We start from the raw sequence: 24,273 nt of genomic DNA on the forward strand, positions 1-24,273 counted from the left end.
GCCAACCCAATAAGCATTGGGAATATGACTATTAAAAATCATTGTCAGTCTACTTTCTACAATATGACGATGCTTTATTTCCGCCCTACCATTTTGTTGTCGAGTGCAAGGATAATAAAGACGTTGAAATGTACAATTAGCTTCAAATAAAGAGCGTACGTTGTGATTCACAAATTTTGTTCCGTCATCACTTTGGATGGTTTTAATTTTTCTAGAGAACTGAGTCTGGACAAACTTCATAAAGATTGTTAAAACAGAAAAAAAAAAAAAAAAAAAAAAAAAAAAAAAAAAAAAAAAAAAAAAAAAAAAAAAAACGGATTTGTTTTTTAAAGAATAAAACCAAGAAAATATTGAATAATCATCAACAAAAACCACATAATACCGATAGCCATCCATGGAAGAAACTGGGGAAGGTCCCCATAAATCACAATATACTAAATCCAATGGATATAACGAACGTTTATCATTTAAATCAAATTGCAAACAATGTCCTCTTGAAAGTTGACAAGAAGAACAAAAAATTGGTTTTGGTACAAAGATGTACCAAATAAATGTCCCAAACTATTTAAAAGCAAAATTGTTTCAAAAGCAACATACCCTAATCGGCTATGCCATAGTTCATAAGAAGCCTTTGACCTAGATTTTGAAACCGCCATCAAAGCATTGTGTCCATCATGAAGAACGTATAACCTATTCTCACATCTTCCCCGGGCTAGAACCTATTTGGTTATTCGATTCTGAATATGAAAAAATGATTGAGAAAACACAATGTCCACAGGATTATCGGTTCTCGGTTCTCAATTTATTAATAGATAAAAGATTCTTGGCAATATTAGGAACAATCAAAATATCTTTCAAATGAACATTAGATATCATAGATGAACCCGTATGAGATATAAGTAGAACATTACCATTAGCATTAGTAACCTTGGCATTACCCAAGTATGGAATCGGATTAGTAACATGTTCTTGAGATGGTGTCATATGGGAAGTGGCCCTAGAATCAACGTACCAATCCGGAGTAGATGTATTAACATGGCATTGAGCATGAAAAGCGACTGCAAGATTTGTAATGTCCAAAAAATAAGACCCGAAATTTTTAATGTTTAGATTAATAAAACAACAACCAAATACATTGTTATAAAAACAAGATTATCAAATGTATCAGTACATCCTCAATATCATAATAAATCACAATGATGTGGAAACGAGTGGTGTGTGTTTTGCAATCATCCCGAGCTCTTCCCTTTGGAACTAGAAGTACCTGAAAAATCAACTGAAAACCGTAAGCACAAAGCTTAGTGAGTTCCCTAAAATACCACATACCATACATAATAAACACATAATGGGCCCCGCCCGACATCAAGCCTCGCTCGGTATATAGATCAGGCTCCGCCCACCATACATATAAAAATATAATACAAAAACACATACAAATGCAATAATCACAAAGATAAATAGAATACAAAATGGTCATCGGGCCCTGCCCGGTAAGCCTAAAAGTACATAACACATGCAAGGGTCACTCAGACATCTAGCATCCTAACATAACAAAATCATGGGCCAATATTAGTGCCTTCGAACCGCTAAACACAGTGAGAAAACTCACCTCGCACTTTCAACTCTCACATAAAGAATCTTTGGATATTGGCTTGCTAAAATCCCCACACTATCAATACCAAAATAATCACCCAATCAATAATTGGATCCCAATTCACATAAAGAGTCTAGACTAGGGTAAAACACATTTTTATCCTTCCCTATGTTTGGCCCAAGGACCAAGCCCAATCCAAATTGTCCAAAAGCCCAAAATTCCAAAATAATCATACCAAGCCCAATTATGGCCCAACTTTCCAAATTGGGCCCAAATATCTTTAATGGGACTTTTCCAAGCAAACCCAAAACAAGCATCAGCCCAAAAACCTAATGGACCAAAAGGCTCTAAGCATCAAAATCCAAAAATGGCTCAAAATGAAGCCTAAGCATCCGAATCCCATCCTGCTGAGTACGCGGGGCATACTCAGCACGTACGCGCGGTGTACTCGCTTTAGGGGTTGTATACTAAGCATACAGGCTTGTATGCCTAGCGTACTCCTCCATTTAGCCAACGTCCATTTTCCAACTCTTAATCAATTAAGACCTCTATCCAAACTAAGATCTAACTTCCTTAAGATGGTTTATCACATAAAGTTGCCAACTTTACATGCATGCATGGCTTAATGAGGCTCTTAGAGCTCAAAAGAGCTTAATAAAGGACTTAATGCATGCATGAGACCATAAAAACCATAAATTTTGCACCTTTAAGCCTAAGGAACCCTCCAAACATCCAAATCTACAACATTTAGCTTCTAAAACGACCTTAACCCATCAAGACCAACCAAAAAAGGACAAAGAAGCATAAAACCATAACATGAAGAGATCTAAGCAAAGAGCAGACAAGGTATGAACTTTATACCTCATAAGACTTGCAAAATGAGTGTTGATTCTGGATTTCTAAGCTTCACACTAAGCAATGCACTTTCAACCTTCTTCTATCCCTTCAAAACGAGCAAAATAAGCACCAAATTCTTCTCAAGAGCTCAAAGAATCGAAAATGATGGCTAAGGGTTTAAATTTAAGGTTTAGGAGGTATGAAGACTAGTAAAGAGAACAGCCCTAGGGACCTAAGGAGGGTATATAGGGTGCAACACCCTAAAATAAGGGTTTCATTAAATCCTTGTATGCTCAGCATACAAGGCTCGACTCCGCGATCAAACCTCCCCTTAGTATGCTAAGCGTACCATGCAGTACGCCCCGCGTACTAACCCCAAGGAACAAATTGCAATAATTTGAAATAAAAAGGGCTAAAAGAAAAATATCCCAATTCAAGTGTTACAATTCTCCCCCTCTTGAATCAGACTTCGTCCTCGAAGTCTGCTACTCCAAATAACTCCGGATAGTTCTCCCTCATCTCATCTTCCGACTCCCAAATCCACTCTGAACCCTTTCGGTGCTGCCATTGCACCTTCACAAACACTACAACCTACTTCCTCAAGGTTTTCGTCTTTCGATCCATAATCGCCACCGGTCTCTCAATATAATTCAGGCGGTCATCTACCTGAATATCCTCCAATGTACCACTATAAAATCATACACTAAGAACTTCCGCAACTCAGAGAGATGGAATGTGCTATGGATCTGACTGAGCTTATCCAGAAGATCTAAATGATAAGCAACCCGGTCCATCCGGGCCAAAACCCTAAACGGATCGATATACCTGGGTCCCAGATTGCCCTGCTTCCTAAACCAGATGACACCTTTCCATGGTGACACCTTCAGGAGAACCATATCCCCCACCTGAACTCTAAATCTGATTGGCGAATATCGACATAAATCTTCTACCGACTCTGAGCTATCTGGAGCTCACTCCGAACTCGCCGAATCAGCTCAGTGGTCTTGATTAGCACCTCGGTACTCCCCATAACCCACTGACCAACCTCGCCCCAACAAATCAGGGTCCTACACTTCCTCTCGTAGAGCATCTCAAAAGGAGGGCGATCAATGCTAGCATGATAACTGATGTTATACGAAAATTCCACTAAAGGAAGATATGTATCCCAAGTCCCACCAAAATCCAAAACACACGCTAGCAGCATATCCTCTAGGGGCTGAATAGTCCGCTCGCTATAACCATCGTTCTACTAATGAAATGTTGTGCTAAAATGGAGACGAGTGCCCAACTCGTCATGAAACCTCCTCAAAAACCTGGAAGTAAATCGGACAACTCTGTCAAAAAACCACCGGAACCGGCACCCCATGACATTCCACAACCTCCCTGATATAAATCTCAGCCAATTTTTTCTGTAGAAATACTCTCCTGAATCATAATGAAATATGTGCTCTAGGTCAACCGATCCACGATGACCGAGATCGAATCCACTCCACCCGTAGTCTGGGGTAAATTCATGATGAAATCCTATTGGATTAGGTTTCTTGTTGGGACATGATTTGTGGTTTATACTTTAATTTACATAGCTTTTAGAGTTTTCGTTCTAGGACCAAAAACACCATGAATTCGGTGGTGTTTGGACCAAAATCATTAAGTGATTTTGGTTGGGCTTTAGGCTGGGACTTTGTAATTAGGTCTAGGTATATATATTGTATTGATTCAGCCGTGTTTTGAGTTAGTCATTCTAGTTGTTGATTTCGAGATTTGAGAGAGATAGAGAGAGACGAGAGACATATAGAGTCTTATGTACCAGATTATAGATTAATATAGTGTGTATTGAAGATTCAACATTGTATTCTTATTTTATATTTACAATATGTGTCATTCACTTGTTTGAAATTCCACACCAATCTAGTGATTTGGATTGATACCTAGATCAAGGTTTTACAATTGGTATCATAGCAAGGATTAATATCAATCGATTTGGCACCGTTTCTTGAAGTTTTTTGTTTTGGAGTTTTTTAGTTTTTTTGATGAAAATAATTGTTCTTCTTCTTCGTGTTCATCATTTTCTTAGAGTTCTTCACTATTTTTGGAGGATATTACGTTAGAGATCGTTTTTGGTAAATTACCAAATTTGGGATTCATTGGATATGGAAACACGATCAAAACCTTGATTTCGGTTGGGTTTTACTGTTCTCAGTGGCTGAATAATGTTCTCGGTAACAAGATATAGGGTTCTCGGCTTGGAAGAGTTCTCAGGAAAGATATATTGTTATGGGTCAACTATTTTCAGTCAGGCCTTTCGGTCAAAGAGTTGCCCTTCAAGGTTCTCGGTCAACAGGGTGTTGACTATTGGTGTTTTCGGTCAAAGAGCATTTATTTTTGGTCTTCGGTCAAAATCAAATTGCACAATTGGATTTTTACTGTTGGTAAATAATGAGCTCTTACAACAGTTCAATCACCACTTTTAGTACCAAGGAGGTTAGTGAAACCTCAGGCTCTTAGTCCTGTGAAGATAAAGTTAATAAATATCTTGAGCAAAATGAGTTATTAGTTAGAGAAGTTTTTGATCTTAAAAATGAAATCTATGAAATTAAGAAATTAAACAAGCATCTTAAAGAAAAACTAGAAGCACAAAATAAAGACCTAATTAGAATTAAAGATTATCATTTTTCCAAAGAGAAAATTGCCAACTTAACTGTTGAACTTGATGTGTTAAAAGCTAAATTTCAAGATGCTAAATTTAACTTTAAGTAATTTGATGTGTAAGTGAGATAGTTGAATCTATGATAGAAAGACAATTGAAATGGAAAGATAACTAGAAAATGGCTTAGGGTAGCATAGTGTTCCACCTCCTTTTAATGATAATTATGTTTATGCCTTTAAGACTATAGAAATAGAAAAACCTGCCCAATATGGCCAGCCCCTGTATCAATTTTAGTTAAGACTGAACAGTTTGCCCCACTAAAAGTGTTGAGGTGAACGATATTGATGTTTCTACTTCATGTGCAGAGAAAGTAACAGTGCAAGACGGGTGCGAGAAAAACAAAGATAATTCTCGTTTTGTGGGAAATTCTTCAAAAACTAATATTTTGTTTCCTGATGTTTCTAATAATTGTGTGAACCAAGACACTAAGTATGTTGATTTTGTTTTCAAAAACTTGTGGTGATGTTAATTTAAATTTAAATTCGATTAATCCAACTACTCATAAATATAAGCCACCAGAACAAGTTAAACAGACTGCTTGCTGTAAGTGTGCCCGTGGAAAGAATCTGAGACAAGGCATGGTCACGCAACCTGGGATGGGCAGCAACAACTTCCATGTGAAGAAACAAACGTGTTTCCAATGTGGAACACCCAGTCACATTGCTAAAAATTGTCCACATCGTTCATATGTTCCCTATTATGAACAAGGTTGGAAGAACGTGCCAAGGGGGAGATTTTCTAAAAGAAATCCTTCGAGGTCACGTTCACGCAATGGTGATTGGAATGCCAAAAAGGCCAAGAATCAGACTCCCAAGGACAAAAAGGGCATGTCAGACAAGAAGCCTAATTCGACAGATGGTTCAGCTAAACCGAAATCGGTGAGGGCGAATTCATCTCAAGGATTGTCCTCTAGCTCACACTTATGATTCAAGTCTAAATTGAAAGGTAGTTCCATTTCAAAATCAAGTGTTGAAGCACCCATTAGGTTAAACATCAAAATGCTTAAACCTAATTACCAATGGGTTCCTAAAGGTCACATTTCAAAATCGTCCAAAAGTCTTGTAACTTCTTTATGTTTCTTATCTGATAAACAAGGTATGTCATGGGAAAGAATATCTCGTGTAGATAGTAATGGTAAAGCCGGTTTCAAAACGGATTGGGTTTCCAAAACTAATTAATCCCGCACATTGTGTGCTGGAACGGCTATGGAGGAATATCATTAGACATTGGTATGTTCATAGTGGTTGTTCCAGGCACATGCCAGGAGACATCTCTCAACTGCACGACATTTAGAACTTTAATTGAGGGTCATCTAGATGCAACATCAATTGTTGGATTATGGTTTGAATATTCTTGGCACTCCTATTTTCTGTGATAATGATGCTGCTATTCAAATTTTTAAAAATCCAATTCAGCATTCTAAAACCAAGCACATAGATATTAAAGTTCATTTTATATGAGATTGTTTTCAGCATAAACTTGTTCATTTGGAACAAATCCACACTGATAATAATGTGGTTGATTTGTTTACAAAACCTTTTGGAAAAGCTCGTTTTGATGAGCTTGTGAGTTTTCTTAAAATGTTTCATTTTGAAGACTGACTGAAATTTTTATACATTTTGTATTTTATTTTTGTTTTTGTTAAATTTGTGCATATTTTTTTTCCTTCTTTCTCCTCTATGCTCAAATTTAGGGGGGATTAAAACCAAACAAAAATCATAAAATTCAAAATTTCCAAAAATATTTTTATTTCTGTTTTTTTTCTTTTTCAGAAAAATCAAAAATCCAAAAATATTGTATTGTTTTTTAGCGTATTTTAATTTTATTTTTACTTTATTTTTATTTCTAAAATTGCTTTGTCTTGAAACATGGATGAGCAAGGAAAAGCGACCTAGAAAGAAATTGACGGTCATTACACTTCACACTACTTTCACAAGGAATTGATGGCTTGCAAATCTAAACTGTTTAAGTTTCTTGATCTCATTGTTACAAAGTGCTCTAGATGTCCGAGCTTAATTGCCTTGGTTAATCTAATGCAGCCGAAAGGCACGCACTCACTCTCATTAAGCTAGAGAAGATGGGAAGTTTTTATGTTCAGGTCGGTTTTGGTAGTATCTCTCTACGAACTGTCGTATTCAAGGAACTGAAGGCATGAAACTTTACAAACTGTCAGTTAGGCAGTATCTTTCTAAGAACCGTCATATTTAAGGAATTGAAAGTTTGAAATTGTACAGATTGTCAAAATTGGTCTTCTCAGTTATCTTTACCTAAGAACTGTCATGACACCAGGGCGATTTATCCAACTGGGAAATAGATATCGCTGAACATCCCGCACAGTGTCTTGACATTCTTTTTGCCATGCAAAACTACGGAGACTCAAATATATTATCGGATACATTCTCCGCAGGTAATGAATTAAAGGTTATTGACACTAGGGCGATGCACCTCGCAAGGCACGATTATCATTGAATGTCCCGCAAAGGGCCTTGACCTCGTGTCATGCTAAACTATGGAAATATGTCTTCGAATACATTTTTCGCAGGAATGGTTTTGTTAGTTATTCCTCATTAACTCTCAGTGGCACTAGAATGGTACACTCAGTTGAGATTCAGAAACCATTGAACGTCTCGCCAAGGGCTAAGTAAACTTGTTAACTTGAAAAACTATATTGAGATCTTTGATCAAGGATATGCAGGGGCTAACATCAAAAATACCCACGAGTAGTTCTCCGATACTCAACAAATCGCAGTGCGTTCCTCCGTGTTCACACATATACTCCGAGTAGTCTCCATTTGGGCCAAGGTTGGGACATTGAACAATTGTGGTGAGAAGGGTCTTTATGACTCTGTGATCCACAGGGACTTCTAGTGTCACACCCCCGAACCAGACGACGGAAACGTCTAGGGGCTTGGGTGACTTCATCTTGAAATATGATCATAATGTATACAATTGAAACAAGACAAAACCATCATCATACATAACAAAATACAACCATCATTGTTTACATCAAGTGCAATATCATAAATTATATGCCAAAATATTCAATGTATGATGGAAACAAAATATGACAAATTCCACACGTTCTTGTTGACCTTTCCGCTTAACGATTCCCTGAGAATACAAGTTATTTTGAAAATGTCAACATATATAATGTTGGTGATTTCATAAGCATGTTTGAATGAAAAGTTTTGTATTGTTCGTAAAACTCCAGAAAATCTAATATTTTCTGAAAAATGGTTTGAAAGTGGTGTGTCAGAATCAAGTATTAATGCATGTGTGTTTTCTGTTTTTGGAATGTATATAAAAAAAATGTAATCCGGAAAAGATCTTGTATTTTCTGTTGTAAGTAGAAAGTATTGTTTAACTGTATTTTTCCCCAGATAATCCAGTATTTTATGTTTATAAAAGTGTCGTGGTCTCAAACCCTAAGACCGAATATCATTGTATGTATTTTTTCGTATCAACAAGATTGTATATGTATTCCGTAATTTTATGATGGAGTTACTCTCTATGTGAGTCGTTACAACCATACTTGATAATGACTAATTCGCCTGTCATGGCGTTTTCAGGCGCCGACTTGTTGAAGGTAAGGTTTGTCACCCTAGACTGACCTAGTCTAATTGTAGCGAACGGCTCAGGTGTAGGGTGTCACCCCGTATAGATCTATACACAAACTCTCGCTATCCCTCCAGGAGAATTTGGTTATAACTACAAGCTACGATTATACACTCAGGAGGTGTCAACCGACATGTCTCACTAGATCTTTAACTGAGTTTACGCGAATATTGTATTACGTTGTAAATATTGTTTCTGTGTACGTTTAATGTTTGCAAAGTCCAACAAATATGTATGTGAATGTACGAGGCCCAAAAAGACATGTAAAAGGACCTACTAAGGCCCACTAAACATGTAAGTTATTTCCAGGCCTAAAAAGCATGTAAATGGACCACTAAGGCCCAATAAACATGAAATGTAAGTATTAGGCCAAATAAACATGTAATCAATGTATTAAGTTCGTTTGTTATTACATTGTTTGTTTTAGCTCGATGGTTTTCCAAAATTACATAAAAAGCCCACTTTTTGTAATGATGACATTTTTGGCCCATTTAGTCGAAAATTTACAAATTAGGCACATTTTTGGTAAAGTTGACACTTTAGGTCCCTTAAGACCAAAATTTTACATTTATGGGCTTATTTCCAATAAAATGACATTTTTAGCCCAGTTTTGTTAAATATAACATTTTCGGCCCAATATCATGAAAATTGACATTTTCGGCCGAATTAATAAAAGTTTACATTTTCGGCCCAATTTAATAAAATTAGCATTTTCAGCCCTTTTTAACCGAAAAACAACATATTTGGCTCAAATTTGTTTAAAATGACAATTTAATCCTCAAAAGTCATAAATTTTCCAATTTTGGGCCATAAAACCGTGAAGGCCCAATTTAAGCCCATTTTGTGAAAACTTTACTCTTTTGGCCCTTTTAAAACCATGAATGTCATAAAAACCCATTTTTACATAAAAATGACTCTTTGGTCCTTGAAAATTTTTAAGTATCATAAAAGCTTCATATTTTTGTTTATTTGTCAAAAATTGTCCCTTTTCAAGATTTTGTTGAGTTTTTCAACATTCTTAACATGTTAACACTTTCATCTTTATGGTAAGTTGCATAAAGTGTTTTAGTTACAAGTATTGTCAAGTTTTGATAGAGTTTTTGAGATTTATGAAGTTTCTTCACATAGTCACAACATATAACTTAGAAAACACACATAAACATGCACAAATACATAGATATATCATATAAGCAAACTTGTATTCTCCCCCAAAACATAGTAAAACCGAAAATAAGGGGGTATGAACTCACCTTGGGTTTTAGATTCGGATTTGATGAAGAGATGAGAGGAGTTAATGTTATTTTCGGCCTAATCTACACCCTTGATGAGATTTTCGAGTTCTAAGAGCTTTATGGTGCATAGATCACGGTTTGAAGAGCAAATGAGTAACAAGTTTTAACAAAATCATGAAGTTAAACTTCTTGAGTAAGAGTAACTTACCAAAATGGATGAATTTTTGATGAAGTTCTCTTGAAATACACACATAAACTCACAAAATTTTGAGGAGGAAAAGGGAGTTCTTGAGAGGATATTTGAGAGAATTTGAAAGAAAAGTGAAGGTGGTGAGGGGTGGGCTTGGCCGAAAATCAAGAAGAAGAGAGGGAGAGGTTAACTATGTTATTACATGTAGGGTTAACACATGCTTAGATACATGGTGTGCAATGGCTTGGTTATCCTCTAAACAACAATGAGGTGTCACCATTTAACTCCACGCAAATTCTTTTTTAATAGTTGGGGAGAAGAGAAGAAAGGAGAAGTAGTTTGGGCCTTACATGCTTGACTTCGATACTATGAGGCCCAAATGGATGGTTCTCGGCCCACTGGGCCCTTATGAGGGTTCATGGCCCAATAGGATAAAGGAAATGGAGTTTATGGCCCATTAGGGCTTACGAAACCAATCATGGACCATCATGGCCCAATAGAAATAAAATGAACCATTCTACGCTCAGTATGGCCCAACATACTAGATCTTAATGAAGGTGGGTCCAATTAGAGCCCAAATAGAGTTCATTGGTCAAACACAACCAAATTTAATGTTTACTGGCCCATTAGGTCCAATAAGAAGATCATGGCTCATTTGAGATTGAATGGAAACATTACGGTTACGACCTAATGTTGGATGTATAACATGCATTTAATTTGGTTATTGGAATGAAGATCATGTATTATCAAGCTTAAAGTTGCAGAATACATCAAAAGTTGATTAAATGTAAGGAGAATTTCCTAGCCGAGAGTACTAGTTGTGACATCTAGTCATGGTCACTTTTCAAGAAGCATATGTGATCAGTGAAGAATATTCATTCGAAGGAACAAGAAGTGAAAATTATTTTTCAACACACAACCTTTCAACCCCAGAAGCAAGGTGAAGCTGTATTTGAATTTATGTGACGAATTGTATTGAAACCTCCTCAATCAATTTGTTGGTATCTATGAACCTGCTGAAGTGATACAGAAGAATCGGTCTCTCTGTAATTATCTCTGAAGTATTTCAAAGTTGAAAGTGCTGACTTTCGAGAACATATACAAGAAGCCTCTATACCCAATGTGCGTTAAAAGTCAAATTTTAAAGGAAGTCCAACTATTCAAGATGAAATCATTCATGTAGAAATTCACATGTTCATCTTGAAGTCGTGAAGAAATCGAATATAAAAGCTGAAAGTCAGGAACAAAGAAAAGATTGAAGAGAAAAGAAAACTATAAACCAAGGGGGAGATTGTTAGGACATGATTTGTGGTTTATACTTTACTTTACATAGCTTTTAGAGTTCTTGGTCTAGGAACGAAAACACCATGAATTCGGTGGTGTTTGGACCGAAATCATTAAGTGATTTCAGTTAGGCTTTGGGTTGGGCCTTTGTAATTAGGTCTAGATATATATATTTTATTGATTCAACAGTGTTTAGAGTTAGTCATTCTAGTTGTTGATTTCGAGATATGGGAGAGACAAAGAGAACCGAGAGACATATAGAGTCTTATGTACTAGACTATAGATTAATATAGTGTGTATTGAAGATTCAACATTGTGTTCTTATTTCATATTTACGATTTGTCTCATTCACTTTATTGGGATTCCGCACCAATCTAGTGATTTGGATTGATACCTAGATCAAGGTTTTACATGTCTAAGTCCATAACTATAATTGGTATGTACTTGAATTGATAGTAGCACAGTCCTTTTGGGTTGTCTTCATACTAACAACTAGACAGGATGACTTTTGGAGAGAGAGGTTGAATTTATTATTTGAATAATAAAATGAAATAAATGATTTATTAATATGTTATGAAAATAATATATTGACTAGAAATCATGTTATTTAATTAATATTTAATCATAAATTAATTTGGGATTAATTTTGGGATTAAAAGAATTAATTAAATGTACAGGGGCTATTTTGCAATTACTCAATAGTTGCGGGTTTGGGCTCTTTGACCACCCTAAAGAGGGTTGGACGAAAACTCTAGGGAGGCCCTAAGGATTTTCATCCTTGTGAGCGAGAGTCCATGGGCTGCTTAGGCCTTAAGCTGAAAACTAGGGTTTCCTCCATCATGTTAAGTGATACCGCCAATTTAATTGTTGTATTTCATTTAAATCAAATTGTCATACTAGGTCAATTAGAGTTTGTTGTAAAGCATTATTTTCTCCTATTATTTCTCACATTCATTGTATATGTATGTATCATTTTTTTTGAATAATACTATCAGATTTTACATCTGAACTATTGATATCTTCGTCTTCATATGGTATCAGAGCTCGGCTCACATCCTTCTTCTCCAAGTTCTTCTCAGTCTTCATCCCCAGTTCATCCAAAATCTCCAATCAAAATGTCAGACCACTCATCTTTCTTGGTTATCCCATCCATGAAAAACCTTACAGTTGTAACTTTCCCTGCAACCCTAAAACTGAACTCATCCAATTTCTTGGCCTGGAAAACTCAAGTTTAAGCACTGCTCTACGGTCTTGATCTCTTCAAATTTCTCGATGGATCTCACCCCAAGCCATCACGTACTGTTAATATCGATGGAAAACAAGTTCCTCACGACAACTATCCACAATTGTTCTGGCAAGACAGGCTGATCTTTGTTGCTCTTGTTGGCAGTGTCTCTGAAACAATAGTCCCTATAATCCAAGGTGCTGATTCTTCTCGTGATGCTTGGGAAATCTTGGAGAAAACCTATGCCACTCCAAGTCATGGTCACATAAAACAGCTAAAACATCGGCTGAAACAAACTACAAAACTCCCAACCCAATCTGTTTCTGACTACATGCAACAGATCAAAACAATTACTGATGTATTGGCAATCCTAGGAAAAGAAGATGGATAATGAAGACATCATTGATAGCATTCTTGATGGTCTCGATCAATCTCAATACAAACCTATACTAGATTTTGTTCATGCTAGAGATACCCTAATCTCATTCAACGAATTACATGAGAAACTAATCAATCACGAGCTTTCTCTAGCCCAACAAACTTAGGTCACTGGACTTCACCAACCAGCAGCTGTGTTTCACATGCAACAGAACGATCAGCAAGGTTCAGGCCATCGTTCTTGGCCGCCAAAGAATAAAAATGTGTCTTCTACCCATTACAGTGTTTCTCCTCATCATGGACAAGGCATATTGCCTACTCCCAATTCTAATGCCCATTCTAATGCAGGTTCAAAACCTTTCCTTGGCAAGTGCCAATGGTGCCATCAAAAAGGGCATTCTCTCACACACTGTCAATCGTTCAAGAAGATGCATCCAAAGATCATTCCTCCACCCTATGAGCGTAATATGCAAACAAAACACACTCAAGTCAATGCCATGGTCCTAGCTTCTGCTCCAGATCAAGCTAGTCGGATCTTTGACAGTGGTGCATCACATCACCACCGACCTTAAAAACCTTTCGTTCCATGGACTGTATGACGGAACGGAACAGCTCGTAATAGGTGACAGATCAGGTCTTCAAATCACTCTTACCACACACATCCATTATTCATAAAAATGTTCTGTGTGTTCCTTCTTTAGCCAAAAATATAATTTATATTTCACGTCTATGCCTTGATAACAATCTTCTCATGAAATTCTACTCTTCTGTTTTTGTTCTTAAGGATTGAGCAACCAAACTCAAACTTCTCCAGGGAACGGCAACCAAGGTCATGTATGAGCTTCGCTCAAGACGTGTACCATCCTCCCCATCCTCACCCACAGTCTATACCATGCATAAATCCGGTTCCACTACCTGGCATCATCGGCTTGGACACCCACATGATAAAGTTTTCAAGCTTTTATCTTCTTGTATTTCTTTTAGTTCTAGTTTTCCTCTTTATTATAATGCATGCAGTATTAATACAAGTCATCAACTTCCTTTTGCAAATTCGTCTCTTACATCTACTTCTCTTCTTGACTTAACATTTTCATATGTATGGTGTTCACATATAACATCTTTTGACAACTACAAATACTATATAATATTTTTTGATCATCACACCAAATACATATGGCTTTACCCTCTCAAAAATAAATATGATTCCTTCAATGTCTTTATCTGATTTCAAAAGCATGTTGAAAAAAATTTCAACACTAAAATTAAACGTTTCTTCTCCGATAATGGTGGCGAATTCATCAAACTCACCTCTCATTTCACTTCTTGTGGAATTTCTCATCTCACTAGTCCACCTCACACTCCTCAACACAATGGTTATGCCAAAATAAGCCATTAACATATCGTCGAAACCGGTCTTTCCTTGCTTTCTCATGCCACACTCCCACTCACATTTTGGCCGCTAGCATTCACCACCATTGCCTACCTTATCAACCGACTTCCTATCCCAACCTTAAATAACCAATCTCCCTATTTTACCTTATTTCAAAAACATCTCAAGTATCGTAAACTCCGTTCTTTTGGCTGCCTATGCTACCCTTGGTTATGACCATACTCTCCTCACAAACTCCATCAATGTTCCACACCTTGTATTTTTGTTGGTTATTCTCCCACTCAAAGTTCCTACTACTCCCTCGATCCCACTTTTTACAAAAGATACACTTCTCGTCAGGTTACCTTCATTGAAAATATTTTCCCTTTTTCTAAAATGACAAACTTCACACACCAAACTGAACGTACAAACATAGCGGTTTGGTCCCCTTTTTCTGTTTCAGTTATTCCTCAATCTCACTCCTCAACCTCTAATTCCACTCCCAACGATTTCACAATACCGATATTCTCTACTCCATCATCAAATACCTCATCTACATCCACCACTCCACAGCCATCCACTCTACCCCCACTAAAACCAAACACACGTCAAAATCGAAAACCCAACTCTAAATATCATAATTCTTATTACCAACTTTACACTCTCTCTTTAAATCCATTCACCGAACCCCCTACTGTGACAACCCGAATTTTCTATCTTGTAAAGCCAATCAATTCAATCAAAAGTCAGACGTGTTTCTGTTATCTTTTAGACTTGTTAATGGTATGTTTGATAGTTCTATGCTTAGTACACTCAAGGATTGTGTGTTAGGAAGTATTAACTTGAGATCATCGGGTTGCAATCGAGCCGGAAACACCTTCACAAGGAGTTTACGGCCGCAAACTAGGGTTCACGACCTTGAACCCATGTTGGCCGTGAACCCCTCTTTATATATAAGGTGTTCCTTCATTATTTCTTCATTTCTCACATCTTCAAGTCAAGAACTCTCTTTTCTCTCTCAAGTATCAACAAGAACACTCTCATTTCTCTTCAAAAATTGTAAGTGATTCTTCCATATTTACTTGATATCCTTCTTATTCAAGTGAAACCCTTTGATTTCATCCATGAATTCAACTATTTTGGGTTAGATCTTCAAATCATCATTTTTTCACCAAGAACACACACCTGTTCTTAGGACCGTAAACTCCCTAAAGACTTCCAAAACATAAGTTTCTCTTCTATCATCTTGTTATCCATTAGAAACATTTCGTTCCAACCATGAAACAACCACTAAATTGCATGATCTTCAAGAGTTCACGGCCGTGAACCCTTCATTGGGTGCGTGAACCCTTCTTAGATTCAAGGTGTGGTCGTGAACCCTTCATCCATGGCCATAAACCCCTCATTGATGCAAGATAGGACCATAAACCCTTCATAGGATCAAGTTTGGGTCATGAACACATCATGTGTTCTTGGCCGTAAACTCTTCTATGGCCGTAAACACTTATAGTGTGGCTGTGAACACCCTTCATTCAATCATTTGTGATTCTAACACTTCATTGGAAGTGTTTCCTAGTTACTAAGGTTGTTTCCCTTACATGTTAGTTGTTATATACACTAATTGTATACATATATGTGTCATTATATGCTTAATAGGATCGGTGTGTGCTCGAGACTTCAGTTGGCATACTTAGCATCCTATATCGATCTTTCATTCGAATCACTCACTACAGGTGAGTTCATACCCCTAAACTTACCTTTAATGGTTTTTAATGCTTTTATGGGGGGTGGGGGATACAAGTAGAAAACATTATAGTTATATAATCAATCATATGTGATTTATAACTATCAAACAAAGGATTTCTTATACTTCAAAATTGTGTTATCAAACAAACTGTTTCAAATCATTTTATAAACTGAAATCAAGTCATCAATAATCATTCAAATGGTTAAAACTCTTTTTATATGATAAACTCTTTAAATGTTTTACAAAACTCTTTTAAACTTATATGTTGTCAAAATCATGTCTATAATAGATATAGTTATATAAATAAGGTTTAAAGGGCTTAGGACTGATAACTCACTTTATTTCCTTTTCCTTATTTGGATGTGGACTTAGGGTATCGGTTGTTTGTCTGAATGTCGTTTAAATCTTAGTTATATATTATGTATATGTATGTAGATATAAAAGTAATTCCAATTAGTTCAAAACCTTTGGGTAGCAAAGGTGTACAAACATGATCAGCCATTAAACTACAGAGCTTACTAGTAAACTATAAAATGTATAGTTTAGAGGATCACTACATACTATTTCTAGAACAATGAAACTTACATGAATCAGTACTTACATGAGTTAGTTCATACATGAGTCAATTCAAACATACTATAATAAGAACAGAATTGAACATACTATAACAAGAACATAAAGGAACATACTATAACTACAACATGAAGGAACATACATACTAATTCAAGACGCAAATAACATTAATGTGAGCCACTATTTCATGGCATAGCAATATACTATTGTGTCACGTTTTGTAACCAGAGTCTCCTGGAGGAAGAGCGTGAGTTTGTGTATAGATCTATACGACATTGACCATCCTACACCTTGTTGCTACCTACAATAGGACCCGTAGGTCTACGCGTGACAAATGTCATACCATTTCAATGTCCTTGAAACGTCGTGTTTTATACTAGTCAATCAAGCATGGTTATAACCTCATCACATTTTACCTTAATTTAACAAATTGGTTTTAAGGTAGTTAGTACTTGAGTAGTTACTTTATACAATACTACGGTACATCTTCTTTTTTCCCATTACATTCATATAGTGATATTCTCACATAAAAGGTAATGTAAACTATTTTCTAGTAATGATAGTCATATACTTGGGAAGACATTCATTTTTACAAAAGAACAAACATACAAAACAATTGGGTCTTGGTAGAAGAGTACTTTCCATTTTAGTAGAAAATATAGGATTTTCTAGGAAGTATACAAACATTTACATCAAATCACTTACAAACTTTTTCATCAAACTAATGCAAACATTTGACACAAAAATACTTATGAACTCACCAGCTTAAATGTTGATCTACTCTTTCAAAATAACTTGTATTCTCAGGTCGACAGTAGATAGGTACAGATACCAGGTTTTGAGAAGACGGAGCATATTCAAGACTCGTCTTTTATTTTGATATATATATTTTTGGTGTCTTCCAAATACATTCAAAACACACTTGTATTAACCATATTATTAATGCAATGGATAATGTTGTTGCTTGTTTTACTATTGTGCATTGTTATGATACAGAACATGACGTCCTCCGCCATTGTTAGAGCTCTACAGTATCTCTCACTTACTAGGCCGGATGTAGCTTTTAGAGTGAGCAAGCTCTCTCAATTTATGCATGCTCCTACCTTTCAGCACTGGTCGGCTCTTAAACGCTTACTTTGTTACCTCTAAGGTACAAACACTATGGGACTTCTACTACAGAAAGGTTCGGCTCTTAATCTGCATGCTTTCACAGACGCCGACTTGGCAGGTGACAAAAACACTTATCGAAGCACCATTGGTTATATAGTTTTTCTTGGTTCTAACCCCATAGCATGGAGCTCAAAACGCCAAAGTACTTTAGCCCAAAGCACAACAGAGGCTGAATTTCGAGCGGTCGCATCTGCCACAACCGAGGTTCAATGGCTTGAAAATCTTCTTCAAGAGCTCAATTATCATCTGTCTATGGCTCCCACAATCTATTGTGATAATTTAAGTGCTACCACATACTCCGCAAACTCAGTTTTTCACTCTCGAATGAAACATCTAGCTTTAGATTTTCATTGCGTACGTGAAAAAGTGCAGCTTGGTTCTCTACGAGTTACACATGTCTCGGGGGATGATCAATTAGCAGACCTACTTATGAAACCATTATTAAAACCTTTCTTTCAGCTGCTAAATTCCAAGATTGGTCTTACTTCCCGCTCGTCCATATTGTGGGGGAATGTTATGTGATACCGCCAATTTAATTGTTGTATTTCATTTAAATTCAAATTGTTATACTAGGTCAATTAGAGTTTGTTGTAAAGCATTATTTTTTCCTATTATATCTCTCATTCATTGTATATCTACGTATCATTTTGTTTGAATAATATTATCAGATTTTACATCTAAACTATTGATATCTTAGTCTTCATATAGTAAATCCTAGCTTTAGGACTAAGCAACCTAAACTATAAAAGGAGCCTCACCCCCTCTAAGTTTCGGCTATCACTTTGAAACCCTAGAAGAGTCGAAACTTTGAAAAACTTCCCTCCTCTCTCTTTCCTCTCATCCTTTTGCTTGGTGTGTTTGTGAGCCATTAAAGTTGTTACACTTGTGACACTTGTTCTCAAAGTGAAGATCTTCAAGGAATCCATTATAATTACAATATAACAATAAAGGTATGTTTTCTAATACTTGTTTTGTTAATTTTAAAAATTGTAGAAGCATGTTAGGGTTTCTTGCTTTGTATTCAATGCTTGTATGTCTAATAGAGAAAACATAGATCCAAACATTTAGGGTTACATTCACACATAGGATTGTTTATTATGCTCAAAACTCATCAGTGGTATCAGAGTTATTGGTTTTTCTTTTCAATTAGATTTGATGTAATTCATTGAAATTGACAAAAAAAAAATTAGGGTTCATGGCAATTAAATCCTAAGCCTTGGCTTTTTCACCAATTAGGGTTTCATAACCATGTTTTTCAAAAATTGGCAAAGGGTTTTTAACCCTTTTCATTTACCTCCTAATTTTCGAGATCTCGGGTTTCCTAACCCTAGGGTTTTCGAAAATAATGCAAGGATTGAAAGCTTTGCCTACCATCCCAAGTAAAGAGTTTGAAATCTAGGGTTTTTGGGTGGGTTGTTATTTTTGGCAATTATCTTGTTAATTGTTTAATTAGATTATTAAAGATTTTGAAATATCCCTCTCAAATTTTCGAAATCTAGGGGGTTAGGAATTAGGTTAAATTAATTTTTTTAATTTAATGGATAATCCTTGTTTGATTTAATAAATTAAGTGAATGTTTAATTAACAGATAATTATTAAATCAAAGTTTTTAAATTTTTAAATTTTAATTAAAATTCTTTTTAATTTTCAAAATTTTAAATGGATTTAAAAACCCTACTATTTTGAAATGTTTAAAACACACCCTTATACTTTGAAGACATTGAGAATATCTTTTGTTTACGAGTAGTCCAGGAGACAAGATTTGATCTCAGATATATTGCAAATCCCTCGGTGGATCAACGGTCGACTAGGCAGCCAGCCTAATCAGAATTAGAATAGGCCCGAACAGGTGACGAGGTCGAATCTTGCCAATGAGCATCTATAAAAGCCTGTAGAGAGGAGCTTGACTGGTGGCGAATCAAGAGACCAAGATCAGTTCTGCCCTTCAAGTAACACAAGATACGTTTAACAGCAGACCAATGGTTTTCTATTGAGGCACGCATAAATTGACACACCCGGTTGATAGAAATGGCAATATCCGGATGTGATAAGGTGACATACTGTGAGGATCCAACTCTTCGATGATATGTAGTAGGATCAAATAAAGGGGCATATCATCAATAGTTAATAGTAGTCATTAGCTGAGAGGAACTCATCAAAGAACAAGATGGCTTACAGTCAGAGAGACTGGATCATTGAAGGATCTTAAGGATATATTTCTATTGAGATAGAATAAGATTTTGCTAATGAAGAGGAACTCATCAGAGAACAAGTTGGCTTACAATTAGAGAGACTGGACCATTGAAGGATCTCAAGGATATATTTCCATTAAGATAGAACAAGATTTTGCTGATGATGTACAACCTCGATTCCCAAGAAATAGTGAAACAGACCAAGTTCTTTAATGGCAAAAGTGAAGCTTAGATGACTGATAATGCTAGTAATAGTTGCTTGGTTGTTACCGGTGATGATAATATCATACACATAAACAAGGACATAAGCAAGAGTGCCACCAAATTAGAGGCTATTTCATGCAAACTGTTTCTTGTAAGTCATCATGTAGAAACACATTTTTCACGTCTAATTGGCGTAGATCCCATTTTTTGGTCACAGAAAGAGACATAATGAGCCGAATGGTAGTTGATTTGATGACAGGGCTGAATGTCTCGTGATAGTCTGCTCTCGGTTATTGATGGAAACCCTTGGCAACAAGGCGTGGTTTGTAACGAGTGACATTTCCCTGTGGATCTGTCTTTATCCTGTATACCCACTTACAATCAATGAGGTTATAATTTTTAACATAAGGGGCTAGAGACCATGTTCCATTGTTTTGAATTGCTTGAAACTCTTCATTCATGGCAAGACGCCACTCCGAAGATTTGTTAGCAATGGTAAATAAAGTGGGTTCACTTAATGAAGGAGAAACATGAGTAGAAGTGTAAGCAGATGGATCAAATGGAAGTTTACGTTTGAGATTTTGACACAAATTAGGGGGCCGAAACCTAAGAGGAGTAGGAGGATGAGGTGGAGATGGAGATGATGGGGTGATTGTGATGTAAGGTCAGTAGGTAAAGGAGTGGGAGAGGGTGGTTGATCAGTGGGAATGAGATCAAGAACCATTAGTGGAGGTGGTGTAGGAAAGCCAGAAGTATATGATTAGGTGAGGGGGTGGTCGGTGGTGAAGGAGGAGAGTAAAATGGGAAAACATTTCATTGAAACGAACATGTCGAGCAATTTATATGCGTTTAGTTTAGGGGTCAAAACAATGATAGCCATGATGTATAGGGTTATAACCAAGGAAAACACACAAAGTAGAAAGAGAATCCAGCTTGTGGCAGTTATAGGGACGAAGATAAGGAAAACATTGACAACCTAAAACACAAAGAAATGAATAATCTTGTTTTCGGTTTTAAACTTGCTGAAAAGGGGATTGGTTTGATGAAATCCTGGATGGTAACTGATTTATAAGGTAAAAAACAATTTCAAAGGCAAACTGCCAAAGCGTTGTAGGAGATGCGATTGGGCAAGAAGGGAAAGACAATTTCAACAACATGGTGATGACGATGCTCAACAATCCCATTTTGTTCACTAGTAGGAGGACAGGAGCGTCGATGAATGATGCCAAAATTTCTAAAGAAAGGAGTGAGAGAGCGGAATTCACCTCCCCAATCAGTTTGTACATTTTTCAATTTGGTGTTAAATTGGCGTTCAACCATTTTAGTGAAATTCGTAAATGTAGAATAAACACCAGTTTTATGCACAAGAGGATAAAACCACATGTATTGAAAATGATGATCAACACACAAGAGAAAGAATCTGCAACCATCAAAAGAAACTATGGGGGAAGGGCCCCAAACATCACAATATACAAAATCCATAATTTTATTGCTACGAAAAGAAGAGTTATGTAATCAAAGTTTGGAGGACTTACCCAAATGACAAGAAGTACATAGCGAAGAATTGAGTTTTGTAGAAATGGGTAAAGAACAACTAGAAATAACATAATTAAAAACACATTGATGTGGATGACCGGACGTTGATGCCAAATAGCAGATAAAGCTTTGGTTGTTGTGAAAGAAATCTTAGGAATTAACTTGAGTTAAGGGAGACAGAGTGAGTAGGGACAATTATCACTTGGACCCGAAAAAAGGGTAGTGTGTGTAGACTCGTCCTTCACAACAAAGAAAAAAGAGTTAAACTCAAAGTAAACATTATTATCATGACAAAAAAATTTAACCGATAATATATTCTTTTGAATCTGAGGAACATGAAGAATGTTTGTAAGATTAAAAGTTTTATAGGGTGAGAAGAGTTTTGATGAGCCAATATAAAAGATAGGAAAAGCATTACCATCACCAAAATGGAGTGAATCGTTACCATGGTATGTGTTGGAGTTGTCAAGATTTGATAAATCACGGGTGACATAACTATTAGCACCGGTGTCAGGAAACCACGTAGTTGCTGGTGTGGATCCGATATCTGAAGAGGCTGCAAAATTTGCTTGAGGGTTGGACCTGTGAGAATTCGTAGACTAATTTAGACACTTAGATAAGGAGGGTCACTGAAATTGTTGATTGGGAGGGTCATTGTGACGACCACAGTTAGAATATTGGCCTCGTGGGTTACCACGAAAGTTTCCTCTGCGGTTGTTTGATGGTCAGGATGCTGCATAATTAGCCTGTGATTGTGTGTTGTTTGAGCCAATAGGATTTCATTGATAACCCAACTAAGAGCCTAACAAACATAAGTTGTTAAGTTGAGACTGAATGACTGTGATATCAGGTAAGGAATTAGATGGAGTGCCTCCGATAACAGCAACAAACACTTGTGGTGAGGCAGCAATAGGTAACGTGGCTGGTCTGTTGATCATGTAATCGTGGTAAGAGATAAAAGACCATGTAGTTCGTTGAAGGTAATTGGTGGATGGCGGGCCAGAAGATTCGATTTTAAACTTTTGTATTCATCTCACAAACCTGAGATTGTAAGCATAACTAGATCCTAGTCCTTCATGGGTTCACAAATATTAGCGAGAGCAGACGCATATTTCATTGCTCGGCTAAGATACGTCAGTAGTGTTTCATCATTTTTCATCTCTATGCGAAGTAACTATGTTTTTAAGGTATGTTCATAGGAAGTAGAGTTTGGTGCATACGCATATTCTAACGAAAGCCACAAATGTCTAAAGGCTATACCTTGAACATGTTGGAAATACGCTTATAGATGGTAGATAGAATTATCATTCTTAAATGTGTATCATTCGAAACCCAGCAGAAGGATAACTAGGGTTATCAGTTATTGCATCTGCTATGGTAATTTTCTGTTTTGGACATTTGATGGTGCTATCCACATAGCAGATCAAGTGATTGGTGATTAGGAATGGTTCGAGCATTGCCTTCTAGAAATCATAGTTACTAGGAGAAAGAGTGAATGCAAATTTGTGAGTATTGTGGGCGGTTTTCTTTGCAACGGTAAAGGCAATGATAGTAGCCATGTATTGATCGAAAAGAAATTGAGATGATGGAAAAGATGTCGCCGATTTAGGGTTGGAGGCGGCAGAGGGAACTTGGCTCTAATACCAAGTCAAGCCTTGTATCTTATTCAATTACATAGATATTACATCACATCACTTTCTATATAATAAAATATTACATTTAGGTACCCTCTACTTATTATAAATATAAACATAGTCTAACAAGAGATGTCTAGGACGTTCGCACAACAGCCATGTTTCCATAAAAACAGAGCATCATGTTGAAAGCGATGGGTTTAGGTTTGCCAGTTTGGTATGTGTGAAGAAGAAAGATAAGAAAGACACATTGAAGTTGTTTAAAAGGAAAAAAGAAAAGAATATAAAGGGGGGCCATATGCCCAAAAGGAGGGACCATATCCGCAAAAGGTTTCAGCTTTTGGACCCCATCTACAACTTTTTGCAAACCATGCACATGGACCGAATTTGCAGTTTATCTTGATAAAAACCAAAAATACTAAATTCAAAGCCCAAAATGAAGGCATTGAACTCAATCTCGACTATTGGCAATTGACGGGTTAAAGCTTCTAATATGTAAGGAACAAGGATGAGCGCTTTACATGCAAACCTTTGGCAAATATACCTTAGGTTTTTATGTTGCCATTTCCAAGCGTCCATTGCAAGGTTACAACTCCTTTTATTTTGTTGCATCCTGGAAGAACGATCAGGAACTTTGATTATAAGATATTTGGTTGTATGTGTCTTTCATTCAAGTGGTAAGAGAAGGTTTTAGGGACAGAAAGCATACCTCCCATGCATGACCAAGTATTTCGGACTACTTCTGGGATAAAGCTCTAAAGCCAAAGTTCTTTCCTGATGTATAGA

At 36.5% G+C, this 24,273-nt stretch overlaps 1 protein-coding gene across 8 annotated transcripts in view; it reads right to left on the reverse strand.

Moving 5' to 3' along the window:
- Nucleotides 1-1,200: 1,200 nt before the first annotated feature.
- The window catches only part of LOC145100420 (disease resistance protein RML1B-like), a 28,530-nt gene continuing 5,457 nt past the window's right edge, over nucleotides 1,201-24,273 (reverse strand). For 3 of the 8 annotated variants that reach the window (XM_079037719.1, XM_079037705.1, XM_079037723.1), the window contains 2 exons: nucleotides 24,197-24,261; nucleotides 23,437-24,100 (listed from right to left, as the gene is read on the reverse strand). In XM_079037719.1, coding sequence (XP_078893845.1) covers nucleotides 24,224-24,261 — 38 coding nt within the window. In that variant the 3' untranslated portion in view covers nucleotides 23,437-24,100; nucleotides 24,197-24,223. Of the gene's footprint in view, nucleotides 1,265-8,127; nucleotides 8,250-21,745; nucleotides 22,436-23,436; nucleotides 24,101-24,196; nucleotides 24,262-24,273 lie in introns of those variants that run through there. The other 5 variants (XR_013705043.1, XR_013705048.1, XR_013705052.1 and 2 more) reach the window with 5 other exon arrangements.

The sequence above is a fragment of the Lactuca serriola genome, chromosome 1 (assembly GCF_051521515.1).
Source record: "Lactuca serriola cultivar US96UC23 chromosome 1, Lser_US96UC23_V15, whole genome shotgun sequence".
NCBI lineage: Eukaryota > Viridiplantae > Streptophyta > Magnoliopsida > Asterales > Asteraceae > Lactuca > Lactuca serriola.